This window comes from Erpetoichthys calabaricus, chromosome 14 (assembly GCF_900747795.2).
Source record: "Erpetoichthys calabaricus chromosome 14, fErpCal1.3, whole genome shotgun sequence".
NCBI lineage: Eukaryota > Metazoa > Chordata > Cladistia > Polypteriformes > Polypteridae > Erpetoichthys > Erpetoichthys calabaricus.
In genome coordinates this window covers 25,211,813-25,235,409 of record NC_041407.2, presented here as the reverse complement: position 1 = coordinate 25,235,409, position 23,597 = coordinate 25,211,813, and the positions used below count along the sequence as shown (strand labels likewise).

Sequence of the window (23,597 nt, the reverse complement as noted above, 5' to 3'; positions counted from 1 at the left end):
TAAGTGGAAAAACCATTAGAACATTAGAAAACTTTTGACGAAAACAGACCATCCAGTCTCGAGAATCCTAGCAACTTAATTCCTCCAAAATAACATCAAGATGAGTTTTAAAAGTCCCTAAAGTCCTCCTGTCTACCACACTACTTGGTAATTTATTTCACGTGTCTGTGGTTCTCTGTGTTAAGAAAAAACTTTCTTAACAAGCTTCCATCTGTGTCCCCGTGTTCTTGATGAACTCATTTTAAAATCACCTTGTCGATCCACTGGACTAATTCCCTTCATCATTTTAAACACTTCAGTCAGGTCTCCTCTTACTCTCCTGAAGGCTCAGCTCTTTTCATCTTTCCTCGTAACTCATCCCCTGTAGCCCTGAAATCAGCCTCGTTGCTCTTCTCTGGGCCTTTTCTTGTGCTGCTTTGTCCTTTTTGTAGCCTGGAGACCCAAACTGTACACAGGACTCCAGATGAGTCCTCACCAATATGTTATAAAGACTTGAGCAGAACCTCCTTGGACTTGTACTCCACACATCAAGGCGCTATATAACCTGACATTCTGTTAGCCTTCTTAATGACTTCTGAACACTGTCGGGCAGTTGATAGTGTTGACTCCACTACGACTCCTAAATCCTTCCCATAAGGGGTAAATTCAAGTTTCTGACGCCCCATTTTGTATTCAAACCTCTAGTCTCAAAGAAAACAAAATTAAAGTTCTTTAAACAACTAACAAAACTAACTTTATAAAGAAAGTATGCTGGTCTTCCAGGACCAGAGTGTCAGACCATTAGCTTCTTCCCTCTGCGTGACAGTCACTGGGCTCCAATGGGATTAGTATCTCCTGTTATGAGTCCCCTGCGGTGGGTTGGCACCCTGCCTGGGATTGGTTCCTGCCTTGTGCCCTGTGTTGGCTGGGATTGGCTCCAGCAGACCCCCGTGACCCTGTGTTCGGATTCAGCGGGTTGGAAAATGGATGGATAGATGGATGTTATGAGTCCCAAAGCTCGTAGTTCCAAAAATGCCCACTAGAGGGGGAACACCATCAAACCAGGCTAGTAATGAGGGCAAGCAAGAAACTTTAAATATCCATCCATCCATTTTCCAACCCGCTGAATCCGAACACAGGGTCACGGTGGTCTGCTAGAGCCAATCCCAGCACACAAGGCAGGAACCAATCCCGGGCAGGGTGCCAACCCACCGCAGGACACACACAAACACACCCACACACCAAGCACACACTAGGGACAATTTAGAATCGCCAATCCACCTAACCTGCATGTCTTTGGACTGTGGGAGGAAACCGGAGCACCCGGAGGAAACCCACACAGACACGGGGAGAACATGCAGACTCCACGCCGGGAGGACCCAGGAATCGAACCTGGGTCTCCTAACTGCGAGGCAGTAACGCTACCACTGCTTCTCTGTAACACTGAGAAGCTCCAAAGAGTCATACAATTCCTGTTAAAGGCAACTCCAAATTCCCAATGCGAAATCCCAGGAATAGTCAAGAAACAGAGCAATAGGTCAAAAATATCCAATAAATCATTAAACACAAGCAGAGCGAGACACAAGAACTCGCCACTGTAAAGCACATTGGAAATGGACCGCCAGGAGCTGTGGGAGACCCTCCAGATTTATACGGCGGGGGACGGTTCTTGGTGGTGATTGACAAGTGGACCTGCCTCTTGGGTGACCACCCACAAAAACACACAGAACATAACAAAGACATCTTAGACACATAGACATTTCCCAAAATAAAGAATGTTGCATGTAATCAGCATAAATAAGAGAATCAAAAATAAGCAAAAGAAGCATAAAATATGAATTTGAAACACCAGCCTGGCTGAGACATGATATCTCCTCAGTCAGCCTTTTTTATTTCCTATTTAAAATTTCCTTTATTAGTTTACAGTGTTGGTTGTATGCGCCATCTGTTGGAATGAAAAATGCAATGCACCTTATTAACTCTTTTCAGGGCTGATGTCAACTTTTGTCAAAAGGACGAGTTGACAATGGTAATCAACTGTAGACTGTGACAAAACCAACCATTATGTTTTTACTTGGAGTCTCGTTGCTAGAAGGAAAATTAGTTTTGTTGGTTTTGACTGAGATTTCCTGCACTCCCATGAGTAGCAAGGCACAAACAATGGCAAAAATGGCCCTGACATCTAGCAAGAGATCAAAGCAGATGCGTAAAGCAGAATTTTCTGGGGACGATGTTTTGCCTATTCTCTCTGAACTGGACTGGACTATGACTTGTCAGACTCTGATTTTGATAAAGGTGATCAAAGACAAATGTGATGTTCCAGCTTCAGCTGATTGCTGAACAGGTTCAAGCAGCTGACATGCCTATGGCACTGTTCGCCTGGGTGGACTGCCACTTAACAATGATAAAAGGTAGAAACCAGATTGCAATAAACTGCGACAGTGACCGCTGCTGCTGCCCCAGCCACACAAAGACAGCCTGGCAGCAAGCCTGCCGCACATTCTTAGAACACTGGCAGCCTCAACATACAACAACATATGTGTTTTGTTGAGTTCTGTGGGAACCCATTGCTTTTCAGAAAACTATATGTTTTGGAAAAAATATTCAGCCCTCAAAGTGTTAATACACATGACAAACACCTTGGAATGGTCATATTAAGAATAAGACCAGTGAGCGAGCGGACGCAAATGACATTGAGGGAACTGTGGACTGCAGTTCCATTAAGTTGAATTCATTTTCATTCTGATGTTGCTTCTGCACTTTGAGTTACATACTAGACCAGGGTGGGCAATGTGGGTTCTGGAGGCCCACAGTGGCTGCAGGTTTTCATTCCAACCCAATTGCTTAAGTAGAAGCCAAACCTTTCCAATCTCACACCTTACTTAATTTTAATGGCTTGCTAGTGTGCAATGCAAAATTCATAATTTGTAGATTTTTCCCTTTTCATGGATGTCATCCAATGATTTGAAACCTAAAACAGAACATTTTCAGTCTGTCACATTTTTCTCTTGTTTTTTTAGTAAATCAAACCGTGCATGATGAACACACACAGATGTAAATGGAAACAAGTTAGATGGGGAACTGCAGGCCCTTTTGTCATTTAAATCTTATTGCTAATGAATGCAGCTGTTTAAGACTGAAATAAGCAATTATGGGTGAGGAACCTTAACAAGCGAGACCACTAAAATGAAGCATCAAAATGTCACTTAAGCAATCAGTGTTTCATCAGCAATAACTGTCTTCTCATTAAGAAACTGGGTTGGAGCAAAAACCTGCAGCCACTGCGGCTCTCCAGGACTGACATTGCCCACCCCTGATACAGAGCAACTAGGCTCACCCGCCTTTTAAGGCGACCGACTTTTATCCTCAACTTGTGTGCGCTCCATGTGTACATCAGGCATGTAAGTGTAGGGAATGAGAACATCAAAGTGCCCATTCATAACATCTCCCGAAAACCTAAGTTTTTTTATCCCCTCGAGTGCCTGTCCAAACTTGGAGTGTAGGACTCCATAATAATATACTTGAAACTCATAGGGGGACAACTCTCCCGCCGCCATTAGCTCAGAAATGGTACCATAAGTTTGAGACTTTGACATTTCAGTGAGATACTGAAGCTCATTTGTATAAGAGATTCCTGATGGCATCACTGTAAATGGCTGAAACCTTGACCAATTACTTAAAACATGTTATACAATATCAGCCCGAAGCTGTACCGCTAAAGACGGAGTTTCATGCACTAAATAAGCTATAGATGAGAATAAGCAAGCACCATCTCCCCTGATATTTACTACGCGGTGAGGCATTTGTACTCCATCAACATTAATTATTTTAAGAGACATAATTTTGTCTATTTTTTCCAGCGCATCGCACAAAAAGCAAGGGAACAATGGGAGCACCAGAACTCTGCTCACATCGCGTAGCTTCGTACCGCAAGCCGCAAGTAGCAAGTCTGTGATAAGCGGAATACCGCTATGCTTTTCACTCACGGGACGGAAGGACAATCCTTTTATATAGTAGGATAAACCAGGACTGGGCCAGCTAGTATAAAGCAAGAACCAGGTTAGCCAGAAATGGCATCATTGTCATCCAATTGTATCTGGAGTGACGCTATGACCAAGTGCAGGAATGACAGGTCGCAGAAAGAATGAAAAAGTTTAGAACACCAACCGGGTCAATCAGTTTCATTGAATAAAGTGTGACCAAAAAAAAAGGACACCTCTTGGTGTTTGCAGAAGCAGCCCCTTGGGCACATAACGATAAAAGTATTCGGCTCTTCGCTGCTCATTCACTGCTGGTCACTCTGATCTCAAGAGATGCCTCCTTCCGGGCAGCCGGGCTTCTTATATTGCACAAAGTGGAAGGGGCGGGGCTAAATGCCCTCACTGGGCGGTGTCTTGGAGCTGCAGGCAGGAGAGAATGTTAGCGACAGCGCCCCCTCTTGCCCCGGCGGGTGATCACATCCTCAGACGTGCACGTGTGACAGACGCAATTCCCGTTTGTTTAGTTTGCTTTATGTGCAGACATGGCCAATCAGCAGTGACCTTCTGTTTCACCCAGAAAACAACCAGAAATTCACATGAATGCCAAGAAGTGGGAGAGTGAGACGTTACGAGTGGGAGCTCCAAAACCTCAATATTAGAATAGGGGTGTAATGAGTGCAGCAGCCCTAGGAAGTGGAGTTTAAATGAGGAATGCGCAGAGGGAAGTCTTTTTTTTTTTTTAAAAGAGGCAAAGGGTGAAACCAAAAGGAATGAAAATGCTGGTGTCAGATCCATAAGTCACAAGTCCAAATCTAAGTCAAAAAGCACAAGCAAACGTCAGCGCCACCTAAAGAACGGGTCCAGAAAAAGCCGCTAAGCGTGAAGAGAGTTTAATGTAGTATTTTATCCATAAGCTTCAACAGACTGGGCACTTGACGTTCCCTAATGATGACAAACACGTGACGACAAACAAAATGATCGCAGTCAGGAAACTGAACGTGAATAACAATTCTCATGAAATGTCACCGTCATAAATAATAAAAATCAATAAACCATAATAGAAAACGAGTAATAATACGATGAATGGATCCAAAAAAAAATAAATTAAGTTCATTGCAAAATCACGACAATGAATATGGCAAATATTCATGGTGTCCTTCGGTAGTTTAAGCTCTAGAGGTCCTTACCTTACCAGACTTGACGTCTTCTGTTCACAGGTAATGCTGGCCGAGCGAAAGGGCAAGGAGGAGCTGTACGCCATCAAGATTTTGAAGAAGGATGTGGTCATTCAGGACGATGACGTGGAGTGCACCATGGTGGAAAAGAGAGTCCTAGCACAGCAAGACAAGCCCCCCTTCCTGACCCAGCTGCACTCTTGCTTTCAAACTGAGGTGAGCCCACCATGTTGCTCAAGTGCCGCTTTCTCGATGGGTTCGTTTCTGGCTCTCATCTGCTGCCACCACCGTTCATGGTGATATTTGCTCGTTGAAATGTCAGTCAACAATTGTTAAGGGCTTAAGTGGGTGCAGCAAGGAGCCATCCTTCACATCAGGTCCTTTTGGGCATCCCTATTTCTGCCTCCCTGGGCACACAATGTGCCTGCCATGAGGGAGTCCATTTTTAGTGTTCTTCTTGTGTTGGGTCTAATCAGAAATAAGGTGGATTCAGAAAGGATTCAGACCCTTTCCCTTTCTACACGCTTTATTGTGTTGGAGATTTAATTTAAAATGGATACACTGGCCATCAATAACCCATTATGACAAAGTGAAGACGTGTTTTCAGAAAGGTTGGCAAATTTCTTAAAAACCAAAAACTGAAATCTGAAAAAATCATCTCGATAAGGATTCAGAGTCTTTGCTGTGGCACTCCAGACCAGAGTCAGGTGCATCCTGTTTGCTTTATCGTCCTTGAGATGTGTCTGGAAATAAACTGGAGTCAAGTCATCTTGGACAAACTGAACTGACTGGACTTCGGTTAGAAAGGCACACTCCTCTTCTATAGAAGGTCCCACAATTCACATTGCATGTCGGGACACAAACCAAGCCATGAAGTCCAAGGGAACCCTCAGTAGGGCTCTGTGATCAAGTCATGGTGAGGCATAAATCTGGGTGAGGGAATAAAACCATTTCCGAACCTCTGAACATTCTCAGGAGTACAATTGCCTTAATAATCATAGAATGGAACCACCAGGCCACTTCTGGGGTTGGCCATCCAGTCAAACTAAGAAACTGGGCAAGAAGGGTCTTGGTCAAGGAGGTGTCTCTGTGTCTTCTGCTTTAATGGTAGAACCTGTCTCATACAGAGAATCCTACAAAAACACAAACAGAAATGTCAGAACAGTTTGGGGCATCACAAGCTCCTCCATTTAATAATGGTGTGGATGATAGATTCTTATTTTCAAGAAAGATTGCAGATTCTGGATGACAGATGTGTGTCTTGCTCCTGAATGTAGTTAAAAATAATGGCTGCTGCCTAGTATTGTACCATTTATATTGTGGACAGACTGGAAAAGACACAAGAGGAGGCGGGGTTTAGGTTTCATCATGAGTTCTTCAACTGGTTCAGGTCTTCCTGGCAGAGGAGGAAGTGGAAAACTGATTGGCTCTGGTATAGCCCGTATATCCTTTTCCCTTATCCTCTTCATTTTGGACTTGAGAAGAGACAAACCAGTTTTGCACATGAGATTGTGTGTGTGTTTAAGTTATATATATATATATATATATATATATATATATATATATATATATATATATATATATATATATATATATATATATATATATATATAAAATCCTAAGCCTAAAAGTGCAACAATTTTATGCACCGATTTTATGTCACATTTTTATGTCACTTTCTTGCCACGCTTTAAATCAGGCTTATTTTAAAACCTACATATATATGTTTGGTATCATTCTTTTCAGAATTTTTTCGAACTTTAATGTAATGTTGTTAGATTTTCAGATTCTTATTCCATTTTTAAATTATAAACTAAAAAATTTCAAGAACTCACGCCCTGCAAGACAAGAATTTGTGCCAAGACATTTAACCACACCCGGGGCCGGAAATAAAAGACAAAGAGTAGATGACAAAGACAGTTGCTGTACAGGCTTTTAAATGTTTGAAGCGCCGTGCGAGATACAAATCACACTGCACGGCAGCAGCAGCAAGCCAGCAGCTGATCGAGCAAAGAGGTAGTAAAAAAAAACCAATTTGTTTCCCATTGTATCACCGTTTAAGAGAGGGTTTCGGAGGAGTGACCACCTCTCCTTGGGGTGCGTTCAGCCCCACTCTTCACAACGCGAGCAGCAGAGACATGAAGTGGCTGGCGCGCAGCGCAGGCCATGGGACTTGGTGAGCGAAGCAAGCAGGGGTAAGCCCCCTAGTGTATATATATATATATATATATATATATATATATATATATATATATATATATATATATATATATATATATATATATATATATATACAGTGGAACCTCGGTTTGCAAGTAACTTGGTTTACGAGTGTTTTGCAAGACGACCAAGAATTTTTAATAAATTTTGACTTGATAAACGAGCGAGGTCTTGCAGTACGAGTAGTATGTATACGCTTTGTCTGCTGAGCGTCATGTGATCACAACTGAGCTGATAGTTCTACTCTCTCTCTCGCTAAGGGATTGTGGGCAATCGTCTCCTATTCTTCATCTGAGTCGGCGTGCCTCACTCATATAGTCAACATCCGTACGAGCGTATACTGTTTAATGCAGCATTAGCATTGTGACTGTGTGTGCGCGCGCGTATGTATGTGTGTGTGCGCTAGCTAACTTGCGTGTGTGTGTATGTGTGTGTGCATGCATGCGCTCGTGTGTGTGTGTGTGTGCTCGCGCGTGTGTGCTGTGACGTGCGAGTACCCGTCTTGCACCCTAAAACACGAAGCTGAGTCTCAGTACTTTAGCAACACCAGCTTTATTCAGCTTGAAACAGCAACAGCGCGGTTATTTATTGTAGCGGGATCTGCCGCTCTCCTATACACAGATACAGCAGTCAGGCAGGGTCGTGGCCAAGTAGTACTGTGCCCTGCGCATTTATAATGTTCCTTGTTCCTTGTATCACCCATCGATGGCAGGTGCTTATAGCATGTCCGCAATCTTTTCGGATTAGGTTTTACAGCAAACTGCTGCAGCGCTGGGAAACTGCAATTGCTTTGGGACGCTCTTCCACGTGTCGTCCCGTTGGGTGCAATCCCAAAAGAGTTTAGAAACTCACTCACACCATCCATGATTCTTTTCAAAGGTAAAGTGCAGGTTAATTTGTTTTATGTATTTTTACTTTATATTTCGTATTAATCATTTTTACATGAATAGTTTTGGGTTGTGGAACAAATCATCTGAGTTTCCATTATTTCTTATGGGGAAATTCACTTTGATATACAAGTGCTTTGGACTGCGAGCACGTTTCCGGAACAAATTATGCTCACAAACCGAGGTTCCACTGTATATATATATATAATAATGTGTGTGTCTGTATATATAAAATATTATTATATATATATTATATATATATATATATAATAGGGGGCGGAACGGTGGCGCTGTGGGTAGCACTGCTGCCTCGCAGTTGGGTGATCTGGGGACCTGGGTTCGCTTCCCGGGTCCTCCCTGCGTGGAGTTTGCATGTTCTCCCCGTGTCTGCGTGGGTTTCCTCCGGGCGCTCCGGTTTTCTCCCACAGTCCAAAGACATGCAGGTTAGGTGGATTGCCGATTCTAAATTGGCCCTAGTGTGTGCTTGGTGTGTGTGTGGGTGTGTTTGTGTGTGTCCTGCGGTGGGTTGGCACCCTGCCCAGGATTGGTTCCTGCCTTGTGCCCTGTGTTGGCTGGGATTGGCTCCAGCAGACCCCCGTGACCCTGTGTTTTTGGATTCAGCGGGTTGAAAAATGGATGGATGGATATATATAATAATGTGTGTGTCTGTATATATAAAATATACAGACACACACACACTGTATATATGTGTGAATGAGTGTATATATATATATATATATATATGTTTGCGTGTGTGTATATATACAGTATATGTATGTGTTTGTGTATATATATATATATATAATGTAAAGTAATTGGCAGAAACAGCTGCCCTCAGTCTCTCATTACTTTATTCCAAGTTGGGGATGGCTCAAGAGCTCCCTCTATTGCCTACATTATGTAAGCATTTTTTCTTTTTAAAACAGATACAGTATTATATAAAATAAAGATGAGCTCAACATGCATAATGCAGTAATTTTGAAAAACGAATAAATAAAATAAGCCCTTAGAACCAAACATCTGTGAAATGAGGAGGTGAGAATAAAAAAAATGACCACAAACCAATTTTCTTATGAGATCTCCTCGTTCATCCTTGAGCCTTGGATTGTCAGTTCTCTTTGTATGTCGTGTGATTAGTGAGGGCGTTTCATGAAGCCATTTACAGTAAGTCCTATCAGAGTAGATTGCTCTGCTACTGGAATTCATTGATGATTGGTGTCCCATCCATCTCCCAGAGTTAAAGGTGTTGCCACTTGATACCATGTTTCCTCTTTGGGATGGCAGGGTGCTGTCCTTCCATCCATCCACTTTTCTACCACCTTGTCCTTGTATTTCTCTGAGTGGAAATTTTCTTTTATTTTTGAGAAATTGGAACCATGTACCAATTTTTAGGGCCTATGTGCTCCACAAGGCTTACTGCCACCTGGAACAAGCTGACAGCACTGTGAGGCCCTTGATTGAACAAAAATGTGACGTGCTGATCAGTATAGTTCTGCTCTTCTGCCATTTCAAACAGGACGTGGCTTCAATAAGCTAAACATTAAACGTTAGATATAATTATTTCCTAATTTTGAGAAAACAAGATCTTTTGTTTTATCGAGATCTCGATAAAATTAGTCCGTTATCTCGAGGAAACAATTTTAAAAAATAACGATATTGCACGTCCTCTCTCTGCTTCTGTACGTCGTGCCTTAATTCAGATTTTGTTTTTTTTCTGTAAGTCATAAACAGAACGTCCCTGCTGCACTCCGCTGTCTCGTCTTTGTCACTTTTTGGACTTTTATGACTCTTAGACTCTGAGTTGTTAGTTTCTCTCATGTCATTGACTCAGTGTGTATTCACAAGTGAGGTCCACTACATGCCAGTGGTCCCACTGTAGATGTATAATAAAAATGGTGCTGCATCTGTAAAGTGTCCCAGGATGGTTTGTGTCAGTGGGCATTTGACTGGACGGTGCTCCAGCTTTTCGCTGCTCGCCCTTTAATCATTTTGCCCTGCTGCCATCTCTAATTGGTCACTTACTGGCACACACAACTGACTACATGGATGACCTGCTTGAGTACAGCCTGCTAGTTTCACAAGTCGAGACCCTTTACCCCTCAACTTTGTCCAGCTGAGGTGGTGCAGCTCCCTCAGCACATAAGCCCGGCCTCCAAGCTGATGGTGTCATACCTGCCATAGTGGGGTTTATTGCCAACCCCCCCAATCAATGTACAGATTCCACTATGTTTATTTTCTTGCTTCTCCTCCACAGGACAGACTTTACTTTGTCATGGAGTACATCAATGGTGGGGACCTGATGTATCACATTCAGCTCGTTGGAAAGTTCAAGGAGCCACAGGCAGTGTGAGTGTCTCAGTTCTGGGTAAGGCGGGCAGAACACGGGTAGAGCTGATGGGTAAGGCAGACCAAGTGGAGCTGAGTGTTGCTGGACGAAAAGGATGGGTGACACGGACAGAGGGCAATAGAGAGAGAGCTCAGAAACAGCCGTGTGTATCCCCTTGTAATGTCAAGTGGGCACTCATCCAGGGCATAGATTCTCTAACTGGACATGTCACTCTCTTTGTGTCTGTCTGTCTGTTTGTCCTTCCTGACTCACTTCTGTTTTCTTGTAGGTTTTATGCAGCAGAGATTGCAGTTGGGCTCTTCTTTCTACACAGGAAAGGAGTCATCTATCGGTGAGTAACCAAATGGGCACAACGTATGGAGCCTCCAGAAGGTTCTGGCAGGTGGCTCTGGTTATTTATGTGTTTAGAGTGTGGCACTGGGTTGGCAGTACTGCCTCACAACTCCAGAGTCCAGGGTTGAAATCCAGTGCCTGGACACTGTTGCTGTGCAGTTTGCACGCTCTCCCTGTTTCTCTGTTTGTTTTCCTCCCGTATCCCATAGACATGTGTGTGTTATTTTGTTCAGAATCAGAAACGCATTTTTCGGCCAAGGCACCAGGATCAAGGAAAATGTCACCAACTCGAAATGTAAATGTTGATTGTAATGACTAAGTTGAGTTTATATAACCATTTGAACAAAACATTAAATTATTGAGGTGAGTTTCTTATTTAATTTTTGCACAGCAGCACCATTTTCTGGGTTGATGGGGGGCAGCACCCCACTTGTCCTTAAATCTGAAATACCATGGCTAACAAGGTGTGTCCAGCGAGGAGCCACAGCTCCAGGAATGGCCCAGGTTCAGTGCAGGGAAATGCACTATGGGAAGGTTGTTGGTCTTTCAGTCCAACCACAAAGCCATAGTGGCTACAAAATAACCAGAACAACCAGAAAATAACCATTTGATTCTCTAACACGAGCTAAGAATCACTCGGCATACGATTCACATCAAGCTCTGCTGGGAGATCTCACGGGCTACCTTCTGTTGCTGGGACAGTCGGCTCTCTCCTTCTCCTTTTGTCAGCTGAGGTGTCCGCAGTGCTCATGTTTGTTGTCTTCTCCAGGTGCTGTCAGAGAGGGTCAACAATTGTGACGCTCCAGCCAGGTTTGGCTCTGTTCATAAGTAGGGGTTGGCAATGGGCTAGGGGCTCCATGCCCAAGGCATCACCAAAAAGTAATTTCATATGCAATTGTGAGGGCACCAATCTTCAAAGAGGACCGCTCATTAATTTCATGTTAACTCCCCACTGCACATCCATTTTGGATGTCCCCATTTGGGCGCTTGCAACTGAGTCCTCTTAGGGGTATACAATGTACCCTTACGCTAGCCCTGGCTCTGGCATGTCTGGGTTTTGGTGGCTCTTCAGTTGCATCTTAAATGCCAGGGTGTGGTAGCTGTACAGTGCCGTTTAACAGATGTTTAAAAAGAAAAGAAATTGCAGGAGAGGGTGCAAAACTGAAGGAAGGCCTGAGCCTACAAAAAGCCAAAATGGTTTTCCAAGAGGGAAGTGCCGTTTCTGAGGGAGTCTCTGTCCTCTACAGATAAGGGTCCTGAAATGAACAGCCACTTCAGGTGGGCGATGGAGTTAAATACAGGTCTCCTGGAATGGACGAGGGCTTCTTGGGATGCAGATGTATAAAGAGTTTGCGTTAACAACATTGCCCCCTCTGTACTCAGAGTAGGATTGCTTAACTTTTTTGGACCCTGAGGATGCCCCCTAAGCACAAATGCTTGACAAAAAGAAAAGCAAGAAATAAAACATAATAATAAGAAGAAATAACAAATATTGTATGTGAAAAAAATAATATTTCATAAGTAGGTTATGCATATGAGTGCAAAGATAATAAAACACACACGAAAGTGATGTCAATTGAACGTCACTGCTGCCTTAAAGCAGAAGGTGGCCTCTCTGTCTCAAGATTGGCTGATTTGTCACCAAGGTGTTTTAACTCCTGCTGATGCTGACCCCGCTTGGCTGACTTGAGGCATTTACCTTGTGCTTTACATTTGCTAATTCTTACTGACCTGCTACTTTTTCCTTATTTATTTTAATTTTCCCTTGGGGAGATTTAAAGTATATCCATTCATTATATAGTGCATTACATATCTATCTATCTTTCTATCTATCTATTTATTATATAGCACCTTTCATATCTATCTTTTTATTATATGGCATCTTACCTATCAACCTACCAACCTACATCATCTCTCTATCTTTTATATAGCACTTTATCTATCTATCTATCTATCTATCTATCTATCTATCTATCTATCTATCTATCTATCTATCTATCTATCTATCTATCTATCTATCATATAGTGCCTTTATATAGTATCTATCTATCTATCTATCTATCTATCTATCTATCTATCTATCTATCTATCTAGCCTTACACATCTATCTATCTATCTATCTATCTATCTATCTATCTATCTATCTATCTATCTATCTATCTATCTATCTATCTATCTATCTATCTATCTATCAATCATATAGTGCCTTTATATAGTATCTATCTATCTATCTATCTATCTATCTATCTATCTATCTATCTATCTATCTATCTATCTTTTATGTAGTGCCTATTCTATCTACCTATCTACCTGACACAACAAGCTCAGACCAAAATGCAGCACAACACAAGCCTTATTATTAGAGTGGGAAACGCTTTTCACTCTTTCCCACCTGTGGTGCTCAGTACACAGCCAAGTGAAACACAGTCCAATGCACACAGTATTTCGTCTTCCTTCTGTCTCTGTCTTCTTCCGCCTTCGCTCCTCCTAGGGGGGGCTTCGTCTCTCTTCCTCCTAACTCTGCTTTCCTGAATGGAGTGAGGTGGCTCATTTTAAGCTGGTCCTGAAAGTATTCCAGATGGCTCGTTAATCAGACCTGGAATCCCTTGCAGGTGTGGTGAAAGCCCAATGTAGGACTCTGCATGTCCCCCTGGTGGCCCCCACAGAACCCTACAGGGCTGTGCTAAACTCCAACACCCAGCATGCCCTGCAGGAATCTGTGGTACCACAGCCGCCCAGGAGGGCTGGCCTTCTTGCATCCTGGGGAGGACAGTGCCTTAGGTAGATGCTCTCTCCCCTGGTCCTTCCATCCAGCTGGTGTTACAGCTAGGTAGTTGCTGTGGCCACCAGTTACACACCTTATCTATCTATCTATCTATCTATCTATCTATCTATCTATCTATCTATCTATCTATCTATCTATCTATCTATCTATCTATCTATCTGTTCCTCTTTATAGTTCATTTAATTTGTGGATGTAAAGTTTTCTTTAAGAACACTAAAGACTAATTTTGATGAAGAAATGATGTCATGATATTTGAAAAATGTCAATAAACACAGAACTTGAAGGTGTCTTCAGGTCTGTCCAGATATAAACTGGACGTCTCTGACAGCTCTCTCCTGCTTTTTTGTTCCATCCCAGTGACCTGAAGCTTGACAATGTAATGCTAGATTCAGAAGGGCACATAAAGATTGCGGACTTTGGAATGTGTAAGGAGCACATGTTTGACGGAGTCACGACAAGGACGTTCTGCGGCACCCCGGATTACATAGCACCAGAGGTAGGAGATAATAATGTTTATTTCTTTTCAAGAGATGACACACAAGTTGTTTAAAAGCACAATGCATTGCCCGTGACTTGCTTTCTCCCATTTACTAAGACACAGGATGCACGTTTAGTGTTGTTAGCCTCACCGGGATGGCAGTACAGGACAGCGCGGTACAGGAAGCCATGCGCTTTGGAAGCGCTAGCACAAGCAGCAGTACAAACAGAATCAACAGCTTTTCATTTGGCATTTAATGAGTGCAGCGAAAAAAACTGAGAGACAGGTTGAGGCTTACCATCATTTTTATTCAAGAATTTTCTGTCTTTCAGACGAGGTCATCATGTGTGTCATGTTGAAATACTGACCAGTGATTCAAAGTCAGTGGTAAGGCTTAGCGCTGCTGCAGTTAGCCAGGAGTGCAGAAATACAGTTATGGGGGCAGTTCAGAGTGTTCATTTAGTTCGATGTATCGAAGGAACTTTATGTTAATGTTTTTTTTTTTTCTTTAATGACCCCGGGGAATATGTTTGGTTATGTTTAGTTAATTTTGGTTAGGCTAAATTATGCTTGGCTTAAGGTGTGAGTGTCCATTTCCCCTGAGTCTAGGGAATGGTATGTCCCTAAGTGAGTGCTGGCAGGTTCAGAGAATCGAAATTTCATTATAAGAACAGCAGCAGGGTGTCGCTCCATCAGTCTGTATCTGAGTGAGAGTAAGTAAGGCACACCAGTCCTTTTAGGGTCGCAAGTTTTCTCTGCCACCATATGTCAGGGGTCTCTTGTTCCTGCTCCGGCATGGTGACCTCCGACACAAGTGTGTTCCGTTTCTCCAGAGTGCTAAATTTGTCTAAATAGAATTATGCTTTGATTACCTTCCAGATACATTTGTTTTTTTTTTTAAATAAGCCACTTCAAATATTTTAGTCCTCTTTTTCTTAATGTGTTAGTACCTGCTTTCACAGTATCTTAATTGTGGTCATTTAATGGGGATTCATGGGAGAGCAGCCTCTTACTGCCGAGGAATGCACTCAGGGTGACACAGTCTACAACAACAACAACAACAACATTTATTTATATAGCACATTTTCATACAAAAAGTAGCTCAAAGTGCTTTACATAATGAAGAAAAGAAGAATAAAAGACAAATAAGAAATTAAAATAAGACAACCTTAGTTAACATAAAAAGGAGTAAGGTCCGATGGCCAGGGTGGACAGAAAAAACAAAAAAAAACTCCAGAAGGCTGGAGAAAAAAATAAAATCTGTAGGGGTTCCAGGCCACGAGACCGCCCAGTCCCCTTTGGGCATTCTACCTAACATAAATGAAATAGTCCTCTTTGTAGTTAGGGTTCTCACGGAGTCACTTGATGCTGATGGTTATACAGACTTCTGGCTTTTAATCCATCCATCATTGTTGGAACATCATGGTGCTTTGGGTAGATGGTGGTGGCACAAGCCACCACCAATAGGACACCGGAAAAGGAAACAGAAGAGAGAGTAGGGGTTAGTACAAATTTTGAATGAATAGTTATTATAATGAATTGGATATACAGAGTATCAGGATTAAATTACAGTGAAGTTATGAGAAGGCCATGTTAAAGTAATGTGTTTTCAGTAGTTTTTTGAAGTGCTCCACTGTATTAGCCTGGCGAATTCCTACTGGCAGGCTATTCCAGATTTTAGGTGCATAACAGCAGAAGGCTGCCTCACCACTTCTTTTAAGTTTTGCTCTTGGAATTCTAAGGAGACACTCAGTTGAGGATCTGAGGTTGCGATTTGGAATATAAGGTGTCAGACATTCCGATATATAAGACGGGGCGAGATTATTTAAAGCTTTATAAACCATAAGCATATAAACCAAACCATATAACTACAATAGTTATAGCTGAGATACATTAGATGACCAAACCCGTAAGGATTGAGTTGAGAGGTTTTATTGTTAACAGAAGCATAAACTCAGCACAAAGCTATGCAGTCTCTATTGACAAACACTGGCAGTAGAATGGGTCGTACCGAAGAGCTCAGTGACTTTAAACGTGGCATTGTCTTTGGGTGCCATCTTTTACACAAGTCAGTCCGCACTTCCAGTGTTTGCTTCCAACTTGGAGAAGGCCCTTTTGTGTTCCAGCATGACGGTGCCCCATAAAGACATGGAGGAACCCGAGTGGCCTGCACAAAGAACCTAACCTCCACCCTAGTCACAACCTTTGGGATGAACTGAAACGCCAATTGTGAGTCAGATCTTCTCGTTCAACATCATTGCCTGTTTTTTCGGCCAAATGGTCACAAATTCCCACAGACGCACTCCAAAATCTTGTAAAAAGCTTTCTCAGAAGAGTGGAGGCCGTTATCTCTGCAAAACAAGGGTCCAACACCTTATTAATGCCCATGATGTTAGAATGGGACGTCCAACAAGCTCATACAGGTGTGAGCAGCGGTCAGTAGTCCACAGACATCGGGCCATGCAGTGTGTGTAAATCTGACAACACCTTCTCACCTGTTTGCACTTCATGCTATTCCTCCAGTAGCCCCCCTCGCTAACTCTGCACCAACGGTCTCCCTTGACGTCGATTTCTGTCAATAAAAGAATCTGCTCTGCCTTTCCAGTTCATAAACATTTGCCGAGCAAATGTCCAAACAGGAGTTATTCATTCCTGATTCCTGCACCATTTTTCAATGTGTTGGCCATTCCTGCTCAGTTTCTGTTCTTTCTTTTTTTCTAATTTATGAACTCTTAACTTCTTACTGACTTCATTTTTCCACTTCCTAATATAGTAGACCACTCATTCTAAAGCATTACATCCTCATTCCTAATATTACTCCTGTTTTAATTAGTTCTTATTGCGTTTTCACTTCCACTTTCTCATTTTATATTTCATACACTTTTATCAGTTCCCCCTTTCCTATAATGCTATCTTTAAAACGTGTATCATTTTAATTATCAGATTTCAGAGCTCATTTAAACGTCTAAGGTGTGACAATGTCAAATTTTTAGGTGAGCATTGGCTCACAAAGGGGAAAGGGGCACTCTACACAGTATTTTGGATGTAAATTACTTTTATTTCTGTGTGTTTACTTTCATTGTATATTTGGTTGTAACGTCAGGGGTGACGATGATCTTTACCACCTTAGCCAATGACGGATGATTATGTCCGATTATCAACCCCTCTACGGCACTCATACTTGATTTTCCCAACGCATGTTAACAAGATGAAAGAGTAAATGGAGTAATTCCCATCTAATTACATGAAGTACCAAATGGACCTCAGCTGCAAGAGATGACATCATAGCCCACCACGATAACTCACAGTAAATGCCACGCAGAAATACTTCCCTTTTATGCTGCATGATTTTCAGCTTAAAGGCAGAATAAGCGCGGTGTTATGGGACGCCATCACTCTATGAATCTGCATCGCTTTCTCTTGCCCTGCACTTCACAGAATTTTACGTTTTCCGATTACACCACGATGGTATATCAGCATTAGCAAATGTGAGGGTGAGTCAAAAATGATCCACACTCCGCACTTACAGGTGCTGGTCATAAAATTAGAATATCGTGACAAAGTTGATTTATTTCAGTAATTCCATTCAAAAAGTGAAACTTGTAGATTAGATTCATTCATTACACACAGACTGATGTATTTCAAATGTTTATTTCTTTTAATGTTGATGATTATAACTGACAACTAATGAAAGTCCCAAATTCAGTATCTCGGAAAATTAGAATATCAATTAAGACCAATGCAAAAAAAGGATTTTTAGAAATGTTGGCCAACTGAAAGGTATGAACATGAAAAGTATGAGCATGTACAGCACTCAATATTTAGTTGGGGCTCCTTTGGCCTGGATTACTGCAGCAATGCGGCGTGGCATGGAGTCGATCAGTCTGTGGCACTGCTCAGGTGTTATGAGAGCCCATGTTGCTCTGATAGTGGCCTTCAGCTCTTCTGAATTGTTGGGTATGGCGTATTGCATCTTCCTCTTCACAATACCCCATAGATTTTCTGTCAGGTGAGTTTGCTGGCCAATCAAGAACAGGGATACCATGGTCCTTAAACCAGGTACTGGTAGCTTTGGCACTGTGTGCAGGTGCCAGGTCCTGTTGGAAAATGAAATCTGCATCTCCATAACGTTCGTCAGCAGCAGGAAGCATGAAGTGCTCTAAAACTTCCTGGTAGATGGCTGCGTTGACCTTGGACCTCAGAAACCACAATGGACCAACACCAGCAGATGACATGGCACCCCAAACCATCACTGACTGTGGATACTTTACACTGGACCTCACGCAATGTGGATTCTGTGCCTCTCCTCTCTTCCTCCAGACTCTGGGACCTTGATTTCCAAAGGAAATGCAAAATTTACTTTCATCAGAGAACATAACTTTGGACCACTCAGCAGCAGTCCAAAGGCGAGACGCTTCTGACGCTGTCTCTTGTTCAAGAGTGGCTTGACACAAGGAATGCGACAGCTGAAACCCATGTCTTGCATACGTCTGTGCGTGGTGGTTCTTGAAGCACTGACTCCAGCTGCAGTCCACTCTTTGTGAATCTCCCCCACATTTTTAAATGGGTTTTGTTTCACAATCCTCTCCAGGGTGCGGTTATCCCTATTGCTTGTACACTTTTTTCTACCACATCTTGTCCTTCCCTTCGCCTCTCTATTAATGTGCTTGGACACAGAGCTCTGTGAACAGCCAGCCTCTTTAGCAATGACCTTTTGTGTCTTGCCCTCCTTGTGCAAGGTGTCAATGGTCGTCTTTTGGACAACTGTCAAGTCAGCAGTCTTCCCCATGATTGTGTAGCCTACAGAACTAGACTGAGAGACCATTTAAAGGCTTTTGCAGGTGTTTTGAGTTAATTAGCTGATTAGAGTGTGGCACCAGGTGTCTTCAATATTGAACCTTTTCACAATATTCTAATTTTCCGAGATACTGAATTTGGGACTTTCATTAGTTGTCAGTTATAATCATCAACATTAAAAGAAATAAACATTTGAAATACATCAGTCTGTGTGTAATGAATGAATCGAATATACAAGTTTCACTTTTTGAATGGAATTACTGAAATAAATCAACTTTGTCTGATATTCTAATTTTATGACCAGCACCTGTATATTAAAACTTGGCAGCACTGTCTTTCCATACGAAGTCCCTGTCTCCGCAGTCAGGTATGAGCGTGTCACGTCAGATCATTTGTAACTGCGGTGCAAGAAACAATGGCTGCCCCACTTGTGATTTGCACGAAAGAAAAGCAATGTGCGGTGATACGGTTTTTTTTTTTGTGGTCTGAGGGTGTGCCTGGTGTCGATTTTTATTGAAGACACAGTAGGGAGAAAGTGTTTTGTCGCGAAGAAGTGTGTATGAATGGAAAGAGAAGTTCAAGGAAGGTCACACAAGGGTCAGCATAAAAAAGGAGGAGCCGGACGCCCGTCCACGACTGACGACAACATTGAGCGTGCACAGGAAATGATTTTGTGGAATAGATGAGTGACGGTAGATGATGTGGCAAATCATTTTCAAATCAGCCTATATAATAATCCACAACAGACTTGCATTTCGAAAGAAGTCCTTCGAGGATGAAGATTCACGTCTGATGAAGAGGTGAAGACAGCGGTGCATTCGTGGCTCGCAGCTCAACCCACAACATTTTTCAATGAAGGAATACGAAAGCTTGTTGACAGATGGACAAAGCGAATTGAAAAGCAGGGAGATGATGTCGAAAAATGATGTATTTGCCTTTTCTGAAAGTTGATTAAAATAAATTCTACAGCTGGTTTGCGGGTAATTTTTGACTTGCCCTCGTATGTCTGCTACTCTGTGTGTGGTTATGTTTATGGAAAGGAAATACATAACAGCAAACCTCGTCACCATGTCTATTTTTCTGCTTCATCTGAACATGTATCTTGTCAGACTTCCACAGTTTTTCATCAATTCTTGCATCTCATTCTCCCGATACAATCGAGAAACCATTCAGCAATATTCACATGACTCATTATAATGGACAACTGTGAATGACATGAAATACCCTCCGTCTCATCTGTTTACCAGAAGAAGATATTCTGACCTCATCCTTCATGTCCTGCAGAAGCAGAGCATGCACTGTGGGTGGGACCCGTGATCAGATGACCAGTGGTGGGAGGACCATTTGGAGTTTGCAGACATCCTCAAATCAGGAGTTCTGCCGAACAGCCATTTGGATTCCATGTTTTCGTCGCTTGATTTACTTGACTCCTTCCACAACCCTCATCTTAACCACAGAGTAACCGCAATTCTCATTTAGATAGATAGATAGATAGATAGATAGATAGATAGATAGATAGATAGATAGATAGATAGATAGATAGATAGATAGATAGATAGATAGATAGATAGATACTTTATTAATCCCAGGGGGAAATTCACATACTCCAGCAGCAAAAAATATTAAATTAAAGAGTAATAAAAAAATGCAGGTAAAAAACAGACAATAACTTGAATAATGTTCAACGTTTACCCCCTCTGGTGGAATTGAAGAGTCGCATAGTTTGGGGGAGGAATGATCTTCTCAGTCTGTCAGTGGAGCAGGACAGTGACAGCAGTCTGTCGCTGAAACAGCTCCTCTGTCTGGAGATGACACTGTTTAATGGATGTAGTGGATTCTCCATAATTGATAGGAGCCTGCTGAGTGCCCGTTGATCTGCTACGGATGTCAAACCGTCCAGCTCTATGCCAACAATAGAGCCTACCTTCCTCACCAGTTTGTCCAGGTGTGAGGCATCCTTCTTCTTAATGCTGCCTCCCCAGCACACCACTGCGTAGAAGAGGGCACTCGCCACAACCATCTGATAGAACATCTGCATTTATATCGTGTGGCCACAAATCGGTTACATCAGGGACCACATATGAAAGTAAGGATTTGAAAAGATCGGATTGTTGGGTCCACACAGCCTTGAAAATACAAGATTTGTGTTACATTATGGCAAAAAATCGAATCTGAGTCATTTCAGCCTGGTGATGAGTACGTAGTCTCAGAGTCCCAGGAGAGCCAGAATGTTCTCTGGCACCAGTGGTCGCATGGTGGGAAACTTGCCTGGAGGGGACGCCAGTGCCCATTCCCACGTACACTGATTCATAGTCATATTTTTCAGCTAACCGAAGTAGCACATATTTTGGGATATGGGTGGAAAACTGGAGTTACCTGCAAGGAAACCCACTCAGGTACAAGAAGAACATATCAACTCAACACAGACAGCAATTGGCTCCAGGATTTCGCACCCCAGGTGCTGGATCAAATCGTCTTAATGGTGTATTAATTGTCTCCCTCCTAAGCCTTGGTGTATTTGTTCTTCTTTTCAAGCTGTCACTGCGGCTCGTTTTCCTCATTTATAACTTCTCTGCTCTTAATGCGCTGTTCCTTCTTTTCCTAATTTATTAGTTGTGTCGCCTCTTAACGTGTTAATTCTCGCCTTCCTTTTTTATTAGCTCTCATCTTCTGAATGTCACGCTCTGACTTTTAAGCGAGTCCCAAATGCCTTCCGATTTCCTGTTTCACTGCTTCCAGCTGAATTGAAGGAAGCGGATCAGTAGCGTCTGCCTTCCTAATTTACTTTTGAAGTTCAACCTTTATATTCCCTTCTTCTTTCCTTCTAAAATTTTTTTTACATTTTTTCTTCCTCACCGTGGTGTATTTTTTTTGCTACTAATTTGTTAAAGTGTTTTTGGCAAAATGCTAACCCATTGCAGGGTGTATGTGCCCACCCAGGTAATTCAATTTCATCGGACGGCAGATTATTCCTTATTATTTGGCTGATGCCTTTATCTAATATTTGAGATGCACTTGGTTACATTTCCTTTGTTTTTCCAATTGGAGCGCAGGCAGGTGAAGTAAGTGACTTGCTCAGGGTCACACAGAGTCAGTAGTGGGATTTGAACCCTCGACCTCAGGATTTGAAGTCCAAAGCCTTAACCACCATGCAAGTCCCCATATGGACCACACAGAATGTCCCCTTATGAAACACAGACCCAGCAGCCATAGCAGTGGCACTTCAGAAGAGGTCACCCTCCTGAAGCTAAGCAGCAATTAGATGGGAGACCATCTAGGAAAAGCTTGGGTTCTTGTTTGAAGAGGTCTGGTGAGGCCATCAGGGGGCGCTTTCCCTGTGGTCTGAATGTGGCTCCCAATGCCACAGTGCAGACACAGGGACACCGTGTTGTAAAAATAGCACCATCCTTCAGTGAGGTACAGTACTGACTCTCTGTGGTCATTAAAGATCTCTGGGCATCCTTTGTAAAGAGCAGGGTGTATCCCGATATCCAGCTTCAATTGCCCACCATGGCCTTGTCTGGCCCCTTAATCATCTCATGTCTCTAATTGGATAACTGTCTCTCATTACTTCACCACCTAACAGCTACTGTGTGGTGTGCATACTGGGACAAAAATGGCTGCCATCGCATCATCCAGGTGGGTGCTGCACGTTAATAATAATAATAATACATTTTATTTATATAGCGCCTTTCCCATGCTCAAGGCACTTACAGAATATAATAAAGAACGGCAGCGTATACAGTATATAGCATTGTACAAACCAGATAAATAAATAAAGAAGATTAAGATAGTGAATTCTGAAAAAAAAAAGAAACAGACAACATAATTGATGGCATAGCACACACGTACAGGTTACATGAGCATCTTGACAGAGAAGTAAACTGAAAGAAGGGTAATAAAGTCAAGTAGAGCTAACAGCCTTCCTGAACAGATGAGTTTTGAGTTGTTTTTTAAAAGAATTCATGGAGTCAGCTGACCTGATTCATTTCGGTAGGTCATTCCAGAGTCTGGGCGCTATACAGCTGAAGGCCCTGTCACCCATGGAGTGTAGATTAGTGAGGGGCACAACAAGATTACCAGAATCAGAGGACCTTAGTGGGCGGGCAGGCACAGAGTGATGGAGAAGGTCACTGATGTAGTTTGGCGCGAGGTTATTTAAGGCTTTGTAGGTTATTAGTAGGATTTTATATTCGATTCTGTAAGACACAGGGAGCCAGTGAAGACGGAGCAGGATGGGTGTGATGTGCTCGCTGCTGAGTTTTGAATAAGCTGGAGCTGTGATATAAGATTAGAAGGGGCAAATGCCAGTAGGGAATTACAATAATCGATGCGGGATGTGATAAAAGCATGGACAAGTTTCTCAGCGTTAGAAAAGGAGAGGAAGGAGCGAACACGCGATATGTTATGGTTTCTTAATGTGATTTATGTGGGCAGAATAAGAGAGGGAGGAATCAAAAATGACACCAAGATTCTTTCCAGTAGAGGCAGGTCTGATGAGATCACCGCCAAGATGGACTGGGAAGGAGCTCATTTTATTAAGTTGCATTTTAGTCCCAATTTGCAGGAGTTCAGTTTTATTGCAATTTAACTTTAAAGAGTTCTGCTCCATCCAG

At 42.5% G+C, this 23,597-nt stretch overlaps 1 protein-coding gene across 4 annotated transcripts in view; it reads left to right on the top strand.

Moving 5' to 3' along the window:
- Nucleotides 1-23,597, top strand: part of prkcab (protein kinase C, alpha, b) — a 141,934-nt gene that overhangs the window by 97,501 nt on the left and 20,836 nt on the right. For all 4 annotated transcript variants that reach the window (XM_028818924.2, XM_051919074.1, XM_051919076.1 and 1 more), the window contains 4 exons: nt 5,177-5,350; nt 10,496-10,587; nt 10,857-10,919; nt 14,064-14,202. In XM_028818924.2, coding sequence (XP_028674757.1) covers nt 5,177-5,350; nt 10,496-10,587; nt 10,857-10,919; nt 14,064-14,202 — 468 coding nt within the window. The remainder of the gene's footprint in view (nt 1-5,176; nt 5,351-10,495; nt 10,588-10,856; nt 10,920-14,063; nt 14,203-23,597) is intronic.